This window comes from Seriola aureovittata, chromosome 3 (genome assembly GCF_021018895.1).
Source record: "Seriola aureovittata isolate HTS-2021-v1 ecotype China chromosome 3, ASM2101889v1, whole genome shotgun sequence".
Classification (NCBI taxonomy): domain Eukaryota; kingdom Metazoa; phylum Chordata; class Actinopteri; order Carangiformes; family Carangidae; genus Seriola; species Seriola aureovittata.
In genome coordinates, this window is record NC_079366.1 from 19,953,264 (window position 1) to 19,971,645 (window position 18,382).

The 18,382-nt window shown below is 37.8% G+C and overlaps 1 protein-coding gene across 1 annotated transcript; it reads left to right on the forward strand.

Annotated features, from left to right (window-relative positions):
• The first annotated feature begins 433 nt into the window (after window positions 1–433).
• On the forward strand, window positions 434–18,179 carry mtap (methylthioadenosine phosphorylase). Its single transcript, XM_056372269.1, has 8 exons — window positions 434–547; window positions 2,108–2,194; window positions 2,332–2,390; window positions 2,661–2,828; window positions 10,080–10,182; window positions 11,133–11,372; window positions 15,046–15,168; window positions 16,081–18,179. Exons 1-8 carry the CDS (start codon window positions 524–526, stop codon window positions 16,117–16,119), a joined length of 843 nt encoding a protein of 280 aa, XP_056228244.1. The 5' UTR covers window positions 434–523; the 3' UTR covers window positions 16,120–18,179.
• The last annotated feature ends 203 nt before the right edge of the window (window positions 18,180–18,382 follow it).

Below are 18,382 nucleotides of genomic sequence, written 5' to 3' on the forward strand. Positions count from 1 at the left end.
ACCCTCTTCTTCGGTGGATGAGTGTTGGATATTAAACTAGTTCTTATTTTTTGTAATTACTTTTAAAAAATAAATTTTCTGTCATGGCCACATTCATAAAATACATAAAATGACTACTGTTTTTGCATGGTTTAGTCTATTACTACAAAACACACCATTCTTCAGTCAGGGCTGCAGACCATTTCAAAAGATACTTGTTTTTTGATGTTTAATGTGTTTTTTCTATTTTCCAGCATCTATGTATTACAGACGTTGCTCCCTGCAAGGTAAATAAAAAGCTAAATAAATAGTATAGTTTGCTTTGTGAAACGGTCAGCAATGAAATAAACAAGATAATTAACCTAAAATAACAAGTAAATGTAGGTTAGGTCTAAGCTTTTATTTTGAAAGCAAACAAATTAAACAGGAAGACAAATGTTTGATGTCCGTTATCCTGGCGGATGTTGTGAACAGTGGTAGCTATAAAGCGTCTTCTACAGGACTTGGTAATATCTTCACTTTTACAGGCAAGAATACAGTCGACATGTCTTCCACGGTGCCAATTAAGGTAATAAACTAAACCATGATGTTATGTTTTAAACCTTATTCGTTGCACATTGTGTGTTTGAACACGCTGACAGAGGGAAATCAATGAGAAAGCATAGCTAGGTAATTTCACCCCAGATGTGCAGCTGTGACAAACCTAAAGTGCGGGAAAAAGCTCTTAGATGTTAGCATCGTTTTAGCGAAGCTGTGCTTACAGTCTGCAGGCTTTAAAGTAAATGGCGATAGCTGGAAACAGACAAGCTAACATAGCAGGCTAACTGGAAGGCTTCTCTCTCTGTATGTGTGTGTGTGTGTGTGTGGTGTGGTACTGTTTAAACAGCTATAGGTGAACAATTTCTGGTAATGTTGCTGTGAAACGTGTTCACCCTGTAGCTTTGACCCACTGCATCGTGACAGATATCAGCATGCTGTCAAACAGTGGTGAAAGCAGTATCCAAGTCCTTAAGTTAAGGAGAAGTAGCAAAGCCACACTGAAAACTTTATAGAACTACAAGTATTATCAGCAAAATGTGCTTAGCTGCAATTGAAAATGATCATTTTTCAAGCAGATTGGCCTCTGTCCATGTTATATTGTCATTCACTCAGTTGCCAGTTTATTAGGTACAACCACTTGAAACAAATGCAGTGTTCCTCTTGTTTTCCTAAACCTCACTAACACTCCCAAGAGTTCAGGTCATAACAACCTTTACTTTGTTAGACATTGTTTAACTTCTATTATGACTGTGTCTAGATGAAGCCACTGCTATCATCTGTAGCTAGGGTACCCAGGGTCTTTATAGATAAGGGGGTACAAGGAAAGCATAGACTTAGATTGTAATGATGTTCAAATCTAGGATGAGCTAAGTAGTGGAAAGTAATATCTGTGTAACATTAATTAGGCAAGAACATGCAACAATGTGGATTTTGGTGTCAAATAGCATCTTCACACATGAATGTTTAGGATAAAGTTTAACCTTATATGGAGTAAAGTGTGGTAAAATGTTGCACTCATATGATACCTAGGATTATATGCCCCCAGACAAGGCATTTTCAGAACGTGGCTCACAAACCACATCCTCCTAAAAGTGAAACATTAACTTTTCACAATTTTCTGACATGTATAGACACAGTGATTCATTAATTAATCAAAAAACAAATCAGTTGATTAATTGATAATGAAAATGATCGTTTGTTGTAACCCTAAAATATTTGCCTCTGAAATGTAGTGATGCTTAAGTATATGTACAGTACTTGATTAAATAGACTTACCTGCTGTTGACTACAAACACAGGCAGCTTTCTCCCTTAGAGGGAAATAACAGCATCAGGTCTTGTCATCAGAGGAGTTTGCTAATTGGAAATTAAATAGTGACTGATTTGAATGTGTGCCAATATAGTTTGAAACACTACGTTATTTTTTTTATTTATTTATTTTTTTTGCTATTTTGTGTTTTCATCCTTGCCCTAATTTCCCTATTCTGTAAAACACATTATGAAAAGTTTTATGTCAGGTAAAATGTACTGGTCAGATATTAATTCTTAGTCTGTTGATGACATTTTTCTTTTCTTTTTTTTTTGTCTAGATTGGAATTATTGGTGGTTCAGGCCTTGATGATCCAGATATCTTGGAGGGAAGGACTGAACGTTATGTTGATACACCATACGGAAAGGTAAGTGAATTTGTGGACCAAAGTATCTTTAAAACGGCTCAATTAATGGAGCAGCTCTACTGGCATTTTAGCCAGTAATATAGTTCCTTACAGCACTGTTTTATGTATAATTTGATTGTCCTGCTATTCTTGAACAGCCATCTGATGCCCTGATACTGGGGAAAATAAAAAACGTGGAATGTGTGCTCCTTGCAAGGTAAGAAATGTTGTTAGGATTACTTTACTTTAAAATGGGAATTGTTTTCCCTGTTAGCACCATCTAGTGGAAAAATGTTGCACTTATTGAATATACTGGAGAATATGCTCTGTTTGCATCTCTTACACAACATTTCAATCCATTTTAAAATGAGGTTCATGTTTGTGTCCATATATTTTTAATAATCAGTAGATACATTTTTAGAATTCTTTCATTTAATTGTCAGTGTAAACCATGTATATCTTGATTGCTGCTTTTTCTACTCCTTAGGCATGGGAGACAACACACCATAATGCCATCCAATGTGAATTACCAGGCCAATATTTGGGCATTGAGAGAAGAGGGCTGTACACATCTGTTGGTTACCACGGCTTGTGGCTCACTCCGGGAAGAGATTCAGCCAGGAGACATTGTCATCATAGATCAATTCATTGACAGGTGAGTGTGACATGACCACATTAGCAGGTTATTGTTTAGATGTTTGTTTTTTTCTTCCATTTTCTCCCGGGACTAAGATACTCTAAACAGGATAGATATGTTGGCCAAAAGGAAAAGGAATAGGAAGAGGAAAGAAAAGAATAGAATGAGGTTCACAGGGGATTTGGACAGTTCTTTTATTTTATTATTATACAAAAAAAGTCTTTGTTTTCAAAATGTCATAAATCAATTCACATGTATTTTTTTATCGTGAGCTTTTTTGCTCTCTGTTACTTGGCATAACTTGAAAGGAGGTTCTCTTTAAATGAGGTACTAAAAGCAAAAGGTACAGGCAGAGTTGGTACAAGGGCTGTCATTTTTTTTTTATTTGAAATTTGAAACATTTGTTTGTGTGTGTGGTTATATTCAAACCGTAATGTTTGAATTCAAGTGCGACAGACAGTTTGAAGTAGTTTGCCTTGTAATCCATCAGAGGGCGCTCTAAAACTTCAGTATCAACTTGACCCATGGCATGCCCTGTTGACCCCTCGAGCTTATGATGTTATGTTGTTTTAGTACAATATCAAGCAAAGCCGTCCTGAGACAGTCACGACAACAAAGCATCTGAGAAGCAGTGTGTGGAAGTATTTTGGGTTCTAGGCCATTGATGGCAAAGTAACTAACAAAGACAAGGTTGTTTGTTGACTTTGTCAAAGTATCTGTCTTACACTACAACAGCTTGCCACCCAAGTTAGAAAACGGAGGCACCTCCGACTATAAACTTGTCTGACTGCCAAGTATTTGGCACAGTCGCCTTCAGCAGGCCTCTTAGCACAAACTTGTAGAATGCTGTCAATTAATTTGAGCGAATTCCGTGTCTTGTCAAATTTGTTTGAACTTGATGATTTTTTAGAAACAGTGACAGTCCTAGTTGGTACCCTTACCAACTCCTCATTGAAAGAAATTTCATTGAGACAAAGCTCCGTTATTCCTGAAAAACCCTTTTGTCGTGCATGTGGAAATGCCTTTGGTTTTCCGTAGAATGAAAGAAGCTGTGAAACCATCTGCTAAAATGGCCCGGACACAATGCCTGGTACTTATTAAGTGGTGATAAATAAATGGATTGTGGTGATATTACAAGCAGACTATTGTCCTCAATTAATATCACAGGTGTCTTTTAATCTTATAATTAGCCATTCACTGTATTTAAATGGAGAAAAGTCTTCATTGTTCTGTATCATTGTGCGCACCACACTGAACATGGACAGGAGAAAGAAAAGAAGAGTTGTCTGAGGAGATGAGGAAGAAAATGTTTGCCTAGCATGTTCAAGGCTATAAGAGCATCTCCAAGCAGCTTGATGTTCCTGTGACCAATATCGGGGCCGTAGTGAACCTCCCTGGATGTGGCCACTAGAGGAAGATTACCCACAGGTTGAACAGAGGGATTAACCTGATTTGGCAGGTGATAGATGAGCCATCTGTCTATCATATGATGAGGAAGAGAGGGCCAAAGAGGAAGCACAACGCAACAACAAACCGCAGTCTGAGGAGATTTGAAAGCTAGTTAGCCTGTCGGTAGACAATTCTTGCCATCTTTTGTAAGGAAACTCTGCACATAAATGCACTCTTACTAGTACCACAACTGCTGCTTCCCTGCAGTTGCCATAGTTCCTTGCTCATAGGACGATGATTAGCTTCGAGTCTGGGGTGACATGCAGAGGTTGCAGGGATTTTGCCATCTCCTATTTCCAGCACGATAATGCGCCATGTTACAAAACAAAAGTCATCTCAAACTGCCTCCATGAGCCTGACAATGAGTGCAGTGTACTTCAGCGACCTCCCCAGTCACCAGATCTGAATCCAATAGAACACTTTAGGATGTGGTAGAACAGGAGATTGGCAGCATGAATGTGCAGCTGAAAAAACTGCAGAAATTATGTGACGCAGTCCTGTCAGCATGGACCAGAATTCCATAGAAATGTGGAGTCGATGCCATGAAAAATTGATTTACTTACTTAGTAATACTTAGTAATTTAATTACTAATTAAAGTGAAGCATCATCCAAAAGCCAGAGCAGCTATCTTTGGACGTGGGCCAGAAAATAGTCATCATTTTCAGGAGGAATTACTATATAGTGGGAGTAGGTAATAATTATTATGTAACAATTGTACAAGAGGTTTACTGTACAACAACTCAAGCATCTTCCCACAAATCTCACTGATAAGATTCATGTTACTGTGTGACAAGAGCGTCCAGATAGCTGAGTGAGAATTGGGGAAGGACTTGACTCACCCTGTTTGACACATTTGTCAAAGCCAATATTTGTTTACTATCCTGTACAGTGAGAAAAAAACTGTTAACCTCTGTTTGATATTTTGTTGAGCTCTCAAGTGTCAGTTTGCTTAGGGCTTTGGTGAGAATTAAAAATGTAGTCACTGAGACATTCCACTTATGGGAACGGTTAACACTAATATGCTGGCAGAGCGTTGTGGAGCACAAACTACAGAGATATTTTTGTTAACAGTTGAAGTTCCTTACTGTCTGTCCATATTCTATTTAGTGTATCGCTTTCTGGCCTATGAGCCATCAGTTCTCCTTCATTAATTTTACTGAGGTATTATCCACCATCATCTGTTAGAAGCTGTGATGTTGAGCTTTTTTCATATAAGTTTTTTTTCAATTATTCAGGTTTGAAAATGAATTGATTTAGTGTAAGTAATAACTATTGATGCTGTTATTGTCTAATTACTTAAACCAGCTATAATTGGTATTTTCATAATAATGTATCAAATGAAAATGTGACAGAATTATCACCTGAATTGGCACCTCCTCTTCTTTTTGGAGCTTTAAAGCAAATTCCAGCTCATTGTTTAGCTGTCCGACCTGCAACTTAACGGTTTCAGTTCATTCTTACTGCTCTCAGTCTAGCTATAGCAGACAGCTGTTTTCAGTGAAGAATTTCTTATTTTTATTTATTTTTTTTGCTGCCCTCAAGTGGAAAAAAAAGGTCTCTCATTGGAGGTTTAAGTTAATGTTGGGTTGACCACAAATTTAGCAGGTAGACTGATTACTGTGTAATGAATACCTCATTGTGTTCATGTCTTCAGTCAAAATACAAGCATCAGAAATACTCCTATATTTCTACACTCATTCAAAGCTTTCTAGTGATCCCAGCACATGAACACGGCAGGTATTCTGTCTCAGTGGCTCAGATTGCAGTAGGTGATTATGAATACTTCCTTAGCGTTAAAAACTCTGGTAAACCTGAGATTATCCTTCCATGAGAACGCATTCTTTCTCAGCAGTATCTGACCTCAAGGCTCAAAAGTATGTTACGTGTAGTGTACAAAGAGCATGACCCTGTGTGAGTGTTGTGTTGTCTCAGTTGGCTGATTGCACAAATTCCATTCAATAACTCGATATGTGTATGTGAGGGATGCTGTTTAAATGGGATGGCTTACTTGTTACCAGTAAGTTGGCATACAATTGGTCGAACTTAGATTGAATTGAGTAGTAAACTGCCTTCCCACAGTCGTGTCACACTTGTACACAAGTTTATCACGTTGCCTGTGGCTTTGCTTGCCTGTGTTAGTGAAGCCAGTGAATAGCCTGACTACCAGTATCAAGCACAGACACGATCTATTTATCAGAAATGAGGAAGTTGCTTGCTGGGACCTGCTCAGACTTGTCCCGCAACATGTGACGGCTTGTTTCTGAAGGCTTCACTTTATTGATGCCAAAACTGTTGTCATGACCTCAGCTTACTTGTTTTCTGTGGCTCCAAACCAAGCACTTGGTTGTTACATATGTAAGTTAGTGCTATTGGCACTTGTCGAGTGTTAAGCTTTACAGTCCCACATAGGCCTTAAAATGCCTTTTTGTACTGAGGTTCCAAATCCTCTTTGTTTGACCTAGTGATTTAGATTCTTTTGCTTTCATTTTCACTTGGCTTTGTACTATTTTTATATATAAAAAAAAAAAAAAAAATGCTGAAATTCCTCATACTGATCAAGTCACATCTCAATGCTAACATTTAGTTGATCTGTTTTTCATGGCATCTATATTTAAAAATGTTAACAGAATAATGTATATTGAAAACCTCAGATAACTCGAAGCAGCCCTGGGCTAATTGCTAGATAAATCAAAAATGACCTCATCTAGTGAAGTGCTTATTTGTACAGCCTCATCTTAAAAAAGACAAACTCTCTCTCTAACTTCTTAACTTAAATATTATAGTGACCGGATTTTTATTCTTTCATAAACATACACATAGGACCTTTTGTCAAAATATCCTCAAAACAAAGACAGGACTGAAGGAGAACTGAATAATGTCCTTTTTTTACAAACTACAATCAAAGGAAATAAAAGTCTGAATAATGCTGTGATTTCCCAAAGCTTGTAGGTATTTCACATAACAAGCTGTACCTACTTGATGAGATAGAGTGGATGTTGGAGGATTTGCAGTGTGTATCTAATGTGTAGGTGTCCGTAGCACATGCTTTTTACATTTTAGGAACAATTCTAAATATTTGTATATAAGTATAGGCTGTGGGAGCCATTCTTTACAACTGTGATTCTGAAATGACACTGCTAATGAAATGCCGGGCCACGATAACTTGCCCTCTATAGCATGAACAAGCATTGTACTCAACTCTTGGTTTATCCCCCACACTAGTGTTATTGATTTTTCAGCAGGGTGGAGCTGCAGCTTGCTGAAAATAGTGAAGCACTTTAGTCAAACAGTGCCAGGGTTATGAGTAAGAGATAGGGTTGGGCAACAATTTAACAGATTACTGTCGATGGTGAGATGCATATTTTGGATGTCTGAGATAATTGTTATGACTTGCTAATCCCAGGGAAAATATAAGCAATACAAAGTTGCCATGAATCAGTACTACTAAGAAATCTATTTTTTTGATTACCCTGTTTTATAATGACCTACAGTATATACCTTGATACAACTGTACCCTCATAGAATTCAGTGTTTACAAATTAAGCTGCAGGCTGGCACAGAAACTGCGATAGTCTCAGGTCAGTGGGCTAAGTGAGTCAGTCTCTTGTGTACTCCTGAGCTGCCTCAATAAAGAGATGGGGGGAGGCAGACTGGCGCTGTGCCTGGTGGAACCCCACTGACTCAGTAGAGCTGGAAACTGGAGGAAAGTTGTCGGCATGAAGATGGAGAGCAGGGTGCTGCCATTCTCTAAATGCTTTTATAGTCCTGGATAGCTGTGAAAGGACTATTCATAACATTTTAAATAGGTTAATAATAGCCACTGTGGTAAATCTAGTTATCACTAACACTGGCTGTTTAGAAATTATGATTATGACACAGAATAGGGAATACTATGACTTTGCTGCTTGGTTCATGATATCATTAGTGTTCATGTTGACTATATTTCCAATTTCTAAATTTAATTTTAAAAATAATTTTTTTAAAAAGTGTTTGCTAAACCTTTCTACTCATTTAGTATTTTTAGATGTGGATGCCTGTTTTCTGTCCTTTCAGTTTGTTTTTTCAACTTCCATTACAAAGCAAATGAAACTAAATCATTACTTTATATGGATTTGGGTAATTTGCAACAACTGAACCCAAGAGCATATGTACACTGAACAAAAATATGAATGCAACACTTTTGTTTTTGCTCCCATTTTTCATGAGATGAACTCAAAGATCTAAAACATTTTCTATATCCACAAAATAACCATTTATCTCAAATATTGTTCACAAATCTGTCTAAATCTGTGATAGTGAGCACTTCTCCTTTGCAGAGATAATCCATCCCACCTCACAGGTGTGGCATATCAATATGCTGATTAGACAGCATGATTATTGCACAGGTGTGCCTTAGGCTGGCCACAATAAAAGGCCACTCTAAAATGTTCAGTTTTATCACACAGCACAATGCCACAGATGTCACAAGTTTTGTGGGAGCGTGCAATTGGCATGCTGACAGCAGGAATGTCCACCAGAGCTGTTGCCCGTGAATTGAATGTTCATTTCTCTACCATAAGCCGTCTCCAAAGGCGTTTCAGAGAATTTGTCAGTGCATCCAACGGGCCTCACAATCGCAGACCACGTGTAACCACACCAGCCCAGGACCTCCACATCTAGCATGTTCACCTCCAAGATCATCTGAGACCAGCCACTCGGACAGCTGCTGCAACAATCGGTTTGCATAACCAAAGAATTTCTGCACAAACTGTCAGAAATCGTCTCAGGGAAGCTCATCTGCAAGCTCGTCGTCCTCATCAGGGTCTCGACCTGACTCCAGTTCGTCGTCGTAACCGACTTGAGTGGGCAAATGCTCACATTCGATGGCGTCCGGCACGTTGGAGAGGTGTTCTCTTCACGGATGAATCCCGGTTTTCACTGTTCAGGGCAGATGGCAGACAGCGTGTGTGGCGTCGTGTGGGTGAGCGGTTTTCTGATGTCAATGTTGTGGATCAAGTGGCCCATGGTGGCGGACACAGGTGCATTTTATTGACGGCATTGTGAATGCACAGAGATACCGTGACGAGATCCTGAGGCCCATTGTTGTGCCATTCATCCACGACCATCACCTCATGTTGCAGCATGATAATGCACAGCCCCATGTTGCAAGGATCTGTACACAATTCCTGGAAGCTGAAAACATCCCAGTTCTTGCATGGCCAGCATACTCACCGGACATGTCACCCATTGAGCATGTTTGGGATGCTCTGGATTGGGCGTATACGACAGCATGTTCCAGTTCCTGCCAATATCCAGCAACTTCGCACAGCCATTGAAGAAGAACAACATTCCACAGGCCACAATCAACAACCTGATCAACTCTATGTGAAGGAGATGTGTTGCACTGCGTGAGGCAAATGGTGGTCACACCAGATACTGACTGGTTTTCTGACTCCCCCCCCCCCCCCCCCCCCCCCCCCCCCCCCATAAAGCAAAACTGCACGTTTCAGAGTGGCCTTTTATTGTGGCCAGCCTAAGGCACACCTGTGCAATAATCATGCTGTCTAATCAGCATATTGATATGCCACACCTGTGAGGTGGGATGGATTATCTCTGCAAAGGAGAAGTGCTCACTATCACAGATTTAGACAGATTTGTGAACAATATTTGAGAAAAATGGTTATTTTGTGGATATAGAAAATGTTTTAGATCTTTGAGTTCATCTCATGAAAAATGGGAGCAAAAACAAAAGTGTTGCATTAATATTTTGTTCAGTGTAGTTTGCCTGGGTAGCTTTGACACTAACTTTTTGGTACTTCCTGTTTGCCTCTTTTTGCCAGGACTACCAAGAGAGCTCAGACGCTGTATGACGGACAGGCCTCCAGTCCTCCAGGAGTGTGTCACATCCCCATGGCTGAGCCTTTCTGCAACAGGACCAGAGAGGTGAGTCTATGAATACCTGTACATGTATCCCATTTCATAGATATCACTTCCTGAACTGCCTGAACTTAGGTTTGTTTATTCTAAAAATAAACTTTTTTATCTAACTTTCTCATTATTTTTTCTTATTACCCAAAAAACATTAAAATGGTGTATTTAACAGGAAAAAAGTTTAAGTTACAAATGGTAGTTAAGTTAATAAGAGATACATACAACATTTTATGGCAAAAGTATGTATCATTTGGGTTTAATTGTGTCAAAAATGGTATACAATGAGACATTCATGAGATGTAGTTACAGTTTTTGAACTTGAAGTATTGTTTTAGATTTAGGTAATTCTGTCTTTAAACCAATCAAAATGTGATAACAGGATATAAAGGATAAACAGGATTAATTTAATGTTTTAGAAAAACCTTGAAACTCTTATAAATAAAATAAATAATAATAATATAAAATAAAAATAAATGTATAAACAGGTTAAATATTTTATGTCATATAAAACAGATTTATTAATATTATTTTGGCTTGTTTTTTCTGACTATTTTATTATTACCATGATGATTATCATATAGATTTTTTTTACTACCATAGTATTGCAAAGTATTTTGAAATCTTTATTTTAAAAATGAAATAAAATTGTACCAACTGTGAGATTGCTATTGACCTGCAGTTTCTTTCAACTTCCAGTTTGTTTATGTTAAACAGTATTTGTTAGTCATAAAAAGTCCACAAAAACCATCTTGTGTTAAGGGCAGTCCTGCTTCTAGAATAAATACTTGCTTATCTGCAAATGGCCTACAGATCAGCAGATACCACATGGCATAGCAGGCGGTGATTTATTGCTTCAACACCACAGTCTAGAAAATGAGTTAAATAGCTATCGAAACCATGTTAACAGTCTCCCTTTCATTAGCTTAATGGGGACAGTTATTAGCTCTTCTATCATGGTGCAGGTTTTGGTGGAAGTGGCGCGGAGCCTGGGCGTCAAGTGCCACGTGCGTGGGACTATGCTGACCATCGAGGGGCCCCGCTTTTCCTCGCGGGCAGAGAGCCTGATGTTCCGCCAGTGGGGAGCTGACGTCATCAATATGACCACCGTGCCAGAGGTGGTCCTCGCCAAGGAGGCTGGCTTGTGCTATGCCAGCATTGCCATGGCAACAGACTACGATTGTTGGAAGGAACATGAGGAGGCGGTGAGTGGCAGGCTGGAGGTCCTAACAGCCAGTTTTGGTACTACAGCGTTTCTAGTGGTTTGATGCGTTTTGTGTGAGTCACTGTTGGCCATGGGTGATGCACAGTTTGGTGACATTACATTCTTCCTGATCTTTGTTTGTTTTAGTGTACAACAACCACTATCAAATTTTTAATTATTTTATAACGAATTATCATCATACTGTATTTACATTGTTGTTTTTTACCTTAAGCTTACCATCACTGGAGAACTTTTTGGTAAAAGCTATTGGCAGGGTACCAGGATGCTAATAATGTTAACTAAACATGGCCTTTATTATTTATCAGCTGTATATGTCATCTTAAGGCAGGTCATTTGGTTTTCTACTTTATCTTTAATAAGTGATCACCCAACTTTCCAGATGGAGTACTGTAAACTGATTCCAAACCTCTGAATCACTGCCCACATCTTTGTTTTTTCTCAGTTTAAAACTTCAGTTAAAACTGAGCCAATGACAATTTTGTAGGAAGAATTAAGAATGGGGGCATGATCCTTCTGTACTGGAGCCAGACAAATTGCGACAGAAAAATGAACAAAGTATTGGTGACTTCTCCAAAGTACCATAAGGGATAATGGATAATAGATCCAGACTTTACTGTTGAACTATTCTCTGAGGGATTTATTTACCCCATTCTCTCTACACGCACAGCTGATTTTCTAAACTGTTTGGTATGAAGTGGACTGGCCACAGATTTACAGTGATTACCAACCCAGGGTTCAGGAACCCTTCAGGCCCTCAAGGAAATAACCTGACTACAAAAATAAATTCCTTCAGATAAACTTGTGCTGTGTCATTAAAATGCACAGGTGTGGATTACTTGTGCCAAGCTGCGCAATAAAACAATTATTGCACAATTTAATGCTGTCCTCCCAAGTCAGCTTTGAGCTAGTAAAGGTTATGATATGATTGCAACACAGCACATCTAGGTAATAAGCACAGGTTTCATAGATAAGAGTGATGCCAGCCAGATAATCATGGCTACAAAACATAGCAGACTCAAAGTCTATTTACTATGAGCAAAACATTTTCTTTGGTTGCTGTATTAGGGCTCATTATTTTATTTTTTATTTTTCTGAAAACAAACAAAAAAAATAATCAATCTGGTATTTTATTGTTTTTGAATATAAAAAAATGTCTTTAATGAGTTATTTATTTTACCTGCTTGAAGGGACTCCAGTGCTTTGATGCATACAGTAATAAGTAGGTTCTTTAGAAACTGCAGGGATCAGCTCAGTTTTTTCCACAGAACATGCTAGTATTTGATAACTTTAATTTTATTGCTTTATATTAAGGTACCTATTGTCTTTATGTGGTGATTTTTATATTGTTCCAGAATATTTAACAAAAAAACATAAATAACAGACATACATTTTTGTTAAAAATAACAAAAATAAACTTGTCCTGTCCAACGTTGAACTTTTTTGCCTTCCCCTTGCAGCTGATTGGCAGAGGACTGTTGAACTGTAGGTGGGAACAAAAGAGCATTTATAATTGTAAAGAGTTTCAATTACTTGAAATACAATGTTGAACTTTCTGCATTATTTAAGATACACATCACTAAAACTTCTTAATATTATAAAGAACAGAGTGTTTCTAGATCAGATATTGTTCACTTCTATTAGTCTGATAGAATTCCCACAGAGGTTTTTGCCATTTGTGCTACATAATACAGACTACAGTGTCTGTGGCTTCTTATGGCTTCTGAGTGACCTACTCTCTGTCAGACACTCTGGATATTGCAGTTGATATTTACTGTGTGTGGGCGAGTTTTGGCTTATTTGTCACTGATCCAGCCCAACTCACAACTCCACTTCCGAGTTCCTGCAGCTGACCTCTTCCCCCTCCTGTTGCAGAACGCTCGCCACATCCTTCCGCCCCCCCCCCCCTGTTCACTCCCAGCCTCATACTACCTCCTGGCCACCCCCTCCTTAACCGCCCCCCCAAAGGGAGCTTGCCTGCCAGCCTCCGGTGGAAGCCCTGCCAGAGGAGGCTGACTCACACTGAGTCATCAGCTTCACTGTCTTCTTCCAGGCAAACACCACAAAAACATGAACCAAGTCATTGAGTGTGACATGAAAACAAAGCAAGGGAAAGCAAAGGGAAGGGTTAATTAAGGATACAGGCGATAAACCTGAGCACAGGACGGAAACAATGTTGTAACTTACTGTAATGTGCACTGTACGTCTGGCTGAGTAATTATATAAGAATTATTTGCAAGATGTTATCACATAATTTCATGCTGCACACATGAATATTCCTGACTGACTGTCCAAGGCCTCGTTTTCTGCATGTGACTAAAGCAGACGAATAAGCATGCGCGTCTCGATTTTTATTTCCCCATTCTTGTAGTGGTGCTAGTCATGTGAATAATGTGATTGTCAGTATCCTAGACATGGCAGGTGACATGGCTGAAGACTGAGTAACTGGTTTACAGCTGGATTTGAGAAAAATAATAATCTGCTCTTTACATCTGCACTATGTTGTTAAATTTGTGTGGCTTACTGACAGATCCTGTGGTGACAGTGATTTGAATGAACTCTTTTGCTTCCACCTGTGTGATTAAACCTTAGTGTCCAAGTTTAAGATGTTACTTAACTTGACGTGTTGGATGTGCATTGCAGTGTGTTTGTGTTATCTTGAGTAGAAATTCAAGGTGGACTGATGATTCAATATTATAATTAATCAACGTTTAGTGAAGCTTTAAGTGATGATATGATGTGTCATCATTTTTACAAATTTCTGTTGTTCACTAGTCAGTTTTATTCCTTTCAGGAAACCCCCATGTAATCTCCATTTAGATAATAATAATAATGTTATATATATATATAAATAAATAAATAAAATCAGCAAACCCCATGAAAAGATCAAAAACAGCAATAGCTTGAGCTTATTAAGTGCTTCCTTATATGTATTTGGGTGTAGCCAAATATAAAAAGACCTCCATTGTGGTCCAGTTTATTAAAAACACATGAATGAGCCACACTATTTGACTAGGTGACATGTTCTTTGATTATGATGATCATTATGATGATGATGATGCTTCCTGCTGCAAATACTCAATGTGTATTGATCCACTGAGGAAAAAAGTCCCCGAACAAATAAATGCTGTTCGTCATATGGGTACTGTAGCTTTTAGTAGCTGAATTAAGGTAATTATTTTGCATTTTTAAAAACTAAATGTACGTATTAACCCATTTCAAAGATTTAAATCTTGAGTACACAGTGGGCTTGTGGCCACTGACCAACTTGGGAATTCAAAAAGTATTGACAAACTTAGCACATCGTTGGTTTTTGTTGATCACAACAAATATACAGTATAGAATATAACCATCTTTATCCTTGAAAGTAATCAAAAGCAATATATGTAGAAAATGGTATAAACACATCCGATAATGTATCCACAGCAGCAGCTCTGATTTCAAAGGATGTTGCTGCCAGAAATGCCCAACGAGATCTTTTGATTCCATTCAATATTTTTCACAGTGCAAACATTCTCCTTAGCACAAATAAGGAAGGCTACATGTCTCAATACATTATTGGGACATAAAAAGTGACTGTGACTCAAGCAAGTGACATTTGCATTGTTGTAAGTGATTCTTATCACAGGGCAGTTGTTTTTCTTCTTCTGTCATAGGTCTGTGTTGACAATGTAATGAAGACGATGAAGGAGAATGCCAACAAAGCCAGCAGTATTCTGCTGACTGCAATACCCCAGATTAGTCAGATGGATTGGGCTCAGACGATGAAGACCTTGAAAGTAAGTTGTCAGCTTTATGATGAATCATTTCCACTCAGCAAGTCTTTTGGAGAAGTTGAGAAGGAGGGGCTGTTTACCCTCTATTTGCTTATCCTGAACTGGTATCTCCTTTTTATAATGTCTTCCATTTCAATGCACCACCTCTTAAACTTTGTTTCACAAATGAGTAATCAAACCATCTGGAGCGTGACAACTTTCAAAACACTATGTGTTTGTGAAGGTGATTATAACCTTGAGGTCTAAAAGCCTGACGTAAACAATGACAGTTACCTCCATCTGTGAGGCTAGCTCAGGCACTCTCATTATGTTGCTTTGCAACTTCACCACCATAAAACATACAGTAATGCATATTACTGTCTTAACTCTGGATACTTGTATCTGGATACTAATAAATATATTACATGCACAATAATCAACATGTATTCATTGCACATTTGAAAAATGCTCAAAGGTATGAAACCACATGACTAATGTAGTGAGTGTTTTTACACTGGGTGCAGCCTTTAAATACATTTGCAACAATAGTTTTGATCATGCTTGAAGTACTTTTTGTAGTAAGGTAAGTAGTGTAATTTCTATTCAGACCTTATCTTTGTTTATTGGAAACACTTAAACTTTGGAAAAAGTGTAGCATTAAATCTCTGTAATATTTTATGTGTTGTACTAGAATTTTGGTAATGATGACACACATCAGGTGTGATTCAACTTAAAACAAAGTTTATAATTATGTCCTTTTTGCTTTTTTCTTATACTTTCTAAGAAAATTAACTTAACTCCTGGAAACTTTTGGCCTCAGTACCCTGAAACAAACAAAGCTAGACAACTTTCACATGAGCTAAACCTAGTCATTGTCGCTGTATATATCTGAGACGTAAATACGGGGAAAAAACGGTTTTGTTCCTTCTGTTGCAGTCAATGGCACAATCTTCAGTAATGTTACCAAAACACTAAGGGTGTAGAAAACAATAAAGTAGAAAAGGATACGGATTCCAGACACCACCCGCACCGACTCCGACACGGACAACAGACTCAACTCTGCCTGTGGATTTGTCATCAGTGAATCACAAGAAAGTGCCTCACATAAATAATGCATGTGCTGTGTCTTCAGCTGAAGTTTCAGTGTTTTTTCTTGACTCAGAATACTCATAGAAACCCCCCCCCCCCCTTTCTAGTGATGAACACGTCACCCCTTTTTCTCTGGAAAACGTACAATCCGGTCACATGTTTATGTACAAAACATTTCAAAAGATTAACAATAGATTTTAAATCTTCTTACAATTATACTTGATATTTTTTGTGGATTTATATTTTTTGTGGTCTGTAAACGTTTCAAATTCATATATTTGTTGCCAGTAAACCATCGGTGTCTTTATTGCTGTTTATGCAGGATATAATAAAAATGCTTTGCAAGTTTAGCATATGAATAGTTTGTTACTGCCTTAGTCATAACTAATATTATACTTTTAAAGGTTGATTCTGATGTCTTGAACCTATTCACTACTTGAGTGATTACTTCAGTGATAACTTGCATACACTTCGGCAAAATGTAGTCAGGATACAAATCATGTTTCTATCTTTGCTTATCCGTGTATATTTTTATATTTAGTGAAATACTTCAGTTTTATTTGTTCTTCATGACTATTTTATGTGCTTCATGAGTTAAAACTGAACAGCATTGCATTTGTATATCAGATCTGCATGGCACGTGCTAACCTTTCCAGCTATCACTAGATCAGTCTTTGGAATACTTTTGAGAAATATATACTGACTACATTTACTGACACAGGTGAGTCCACATTTAGGCACACCTAAAATGTTTGATATACTGTAAGCTTCATTATCATCATATTAAGAAATAAGCATTTTTGTAGGAGTGCTGGGCCTTCTAGCACCACTCATGTTAGATGACTGTCATTTCTTTTTTCTTCTCTGCATTTACTACAACTGAAACTCATAACACTGCACAGTGGAAATATTTAGTCTCTGGTATTTTCTGTTTGTTGCCTTGTCTCAACATTATGAACATATTATGCAGCATAAATTGAATAAATGAGAGTACAGAGATTTGGCTATTCAAAGACCTGGGGTCATGTTCTGAAATTGTTAGGGAACATGTTAAAATCCCAAAGCAATTTAAACTGATTACAAGTGTCTCTCCATTAGCAGTTTGTTGTTAAGTGAAATGCAGGGTGGCATGCTCTTGAGCCTGTGCAAAAAAAAGTGTGTAATAAAGAATAAGAGTTAAAAATAAGAATTAGGAAAAAAAAGTTATGTCAAAAATAATGTAATGGTGTACACAGGATGTATCCACCAGAATAGCCAGTTCAGATTGAGCATGAATGTTTGCTGGAAATAATATTTTCCATTTATTTCATTATATAAACAGCCTCCTGTTTGACATATGATGGACTGACTTTGACTGATTTTACTGTTGTTACAAAAACGATTTGCCGTGTTAAACCATCAGGCCTATAAGACTGACCCAGACAGGAAGTCAAACTCAACCACAACAGACAGAACAGCACTGTTAATGGCCTTCATGGCTTTTGGAGGTTTTCTGTGTCTTGTCAAATCTCGTGTTGGCTGCATAAAGCCATAAAGATGGCTAATCTAAGCTAATGTTTAACTCCAGAAAAAGGTAGCTACAAACCGTAGCTTATTTCATGAATTGTGTGCAAAATCATTTTTTTCTGTACCATATTCTTACTATGCTCCAAGGTAACCATACATTAGACATCATTAACTCCTAATAGCAACCCATCCTTTGTGCAATTGTAACCTGACATCCTTTGTGTAGAAAGGTACTTTTTATACTTAATTATGTTAAAATCCAGTTGCTCATCTCTGTACCTTACAGAAAAGTCAACAAACTTGTCGAATAAATTCTATGCAGTAAAATGTTAAAAATGTGTAGAAGCATGTTTCATCCCCACATGAATTGAAAATCGCCTCAAACGTCTCAGTGAAAATAAATGAATGAATGAATAAATAAATGATTGCATCAGCCTTGATCTGATTGGTGTGTTTAACAATGAAGTCACCTGATGCCAGCTTCAGTTTACCAGGATAAGGAGCCTTCAGCCGATATCTATTAAGCAGTGTAAGGGGAAAGCATTTGTTCTGTATCTGATCTATGTAAATATTTTTAAAAATCTGGTCAGCAAAAGCCAATCAAAGGAGAAGCCATCTAACCAACAAAAGTTAGAAATTTCAC

Coding starts and splice junctions, on each gene's coding strand:
- mtap (XM_056372269.1), top strand. CDS start 524: ATGTCTTCCACGGTGCCAATTAAG. Junction 11,373..15,045: donor GGAAGGAACATGAGGAGGCG/GTGAGTGGCAGG, acceptor CTTCTGTCATAG/GTCTGTGTTGACAATGTAAT. Junction 15,169..16,080: donor AGACGATGAAGACCTTGAAA/GTAAGTTGTCAG, acceptor CTTCTGTTGCAG/TCAATGGCACAATCTTCAGT.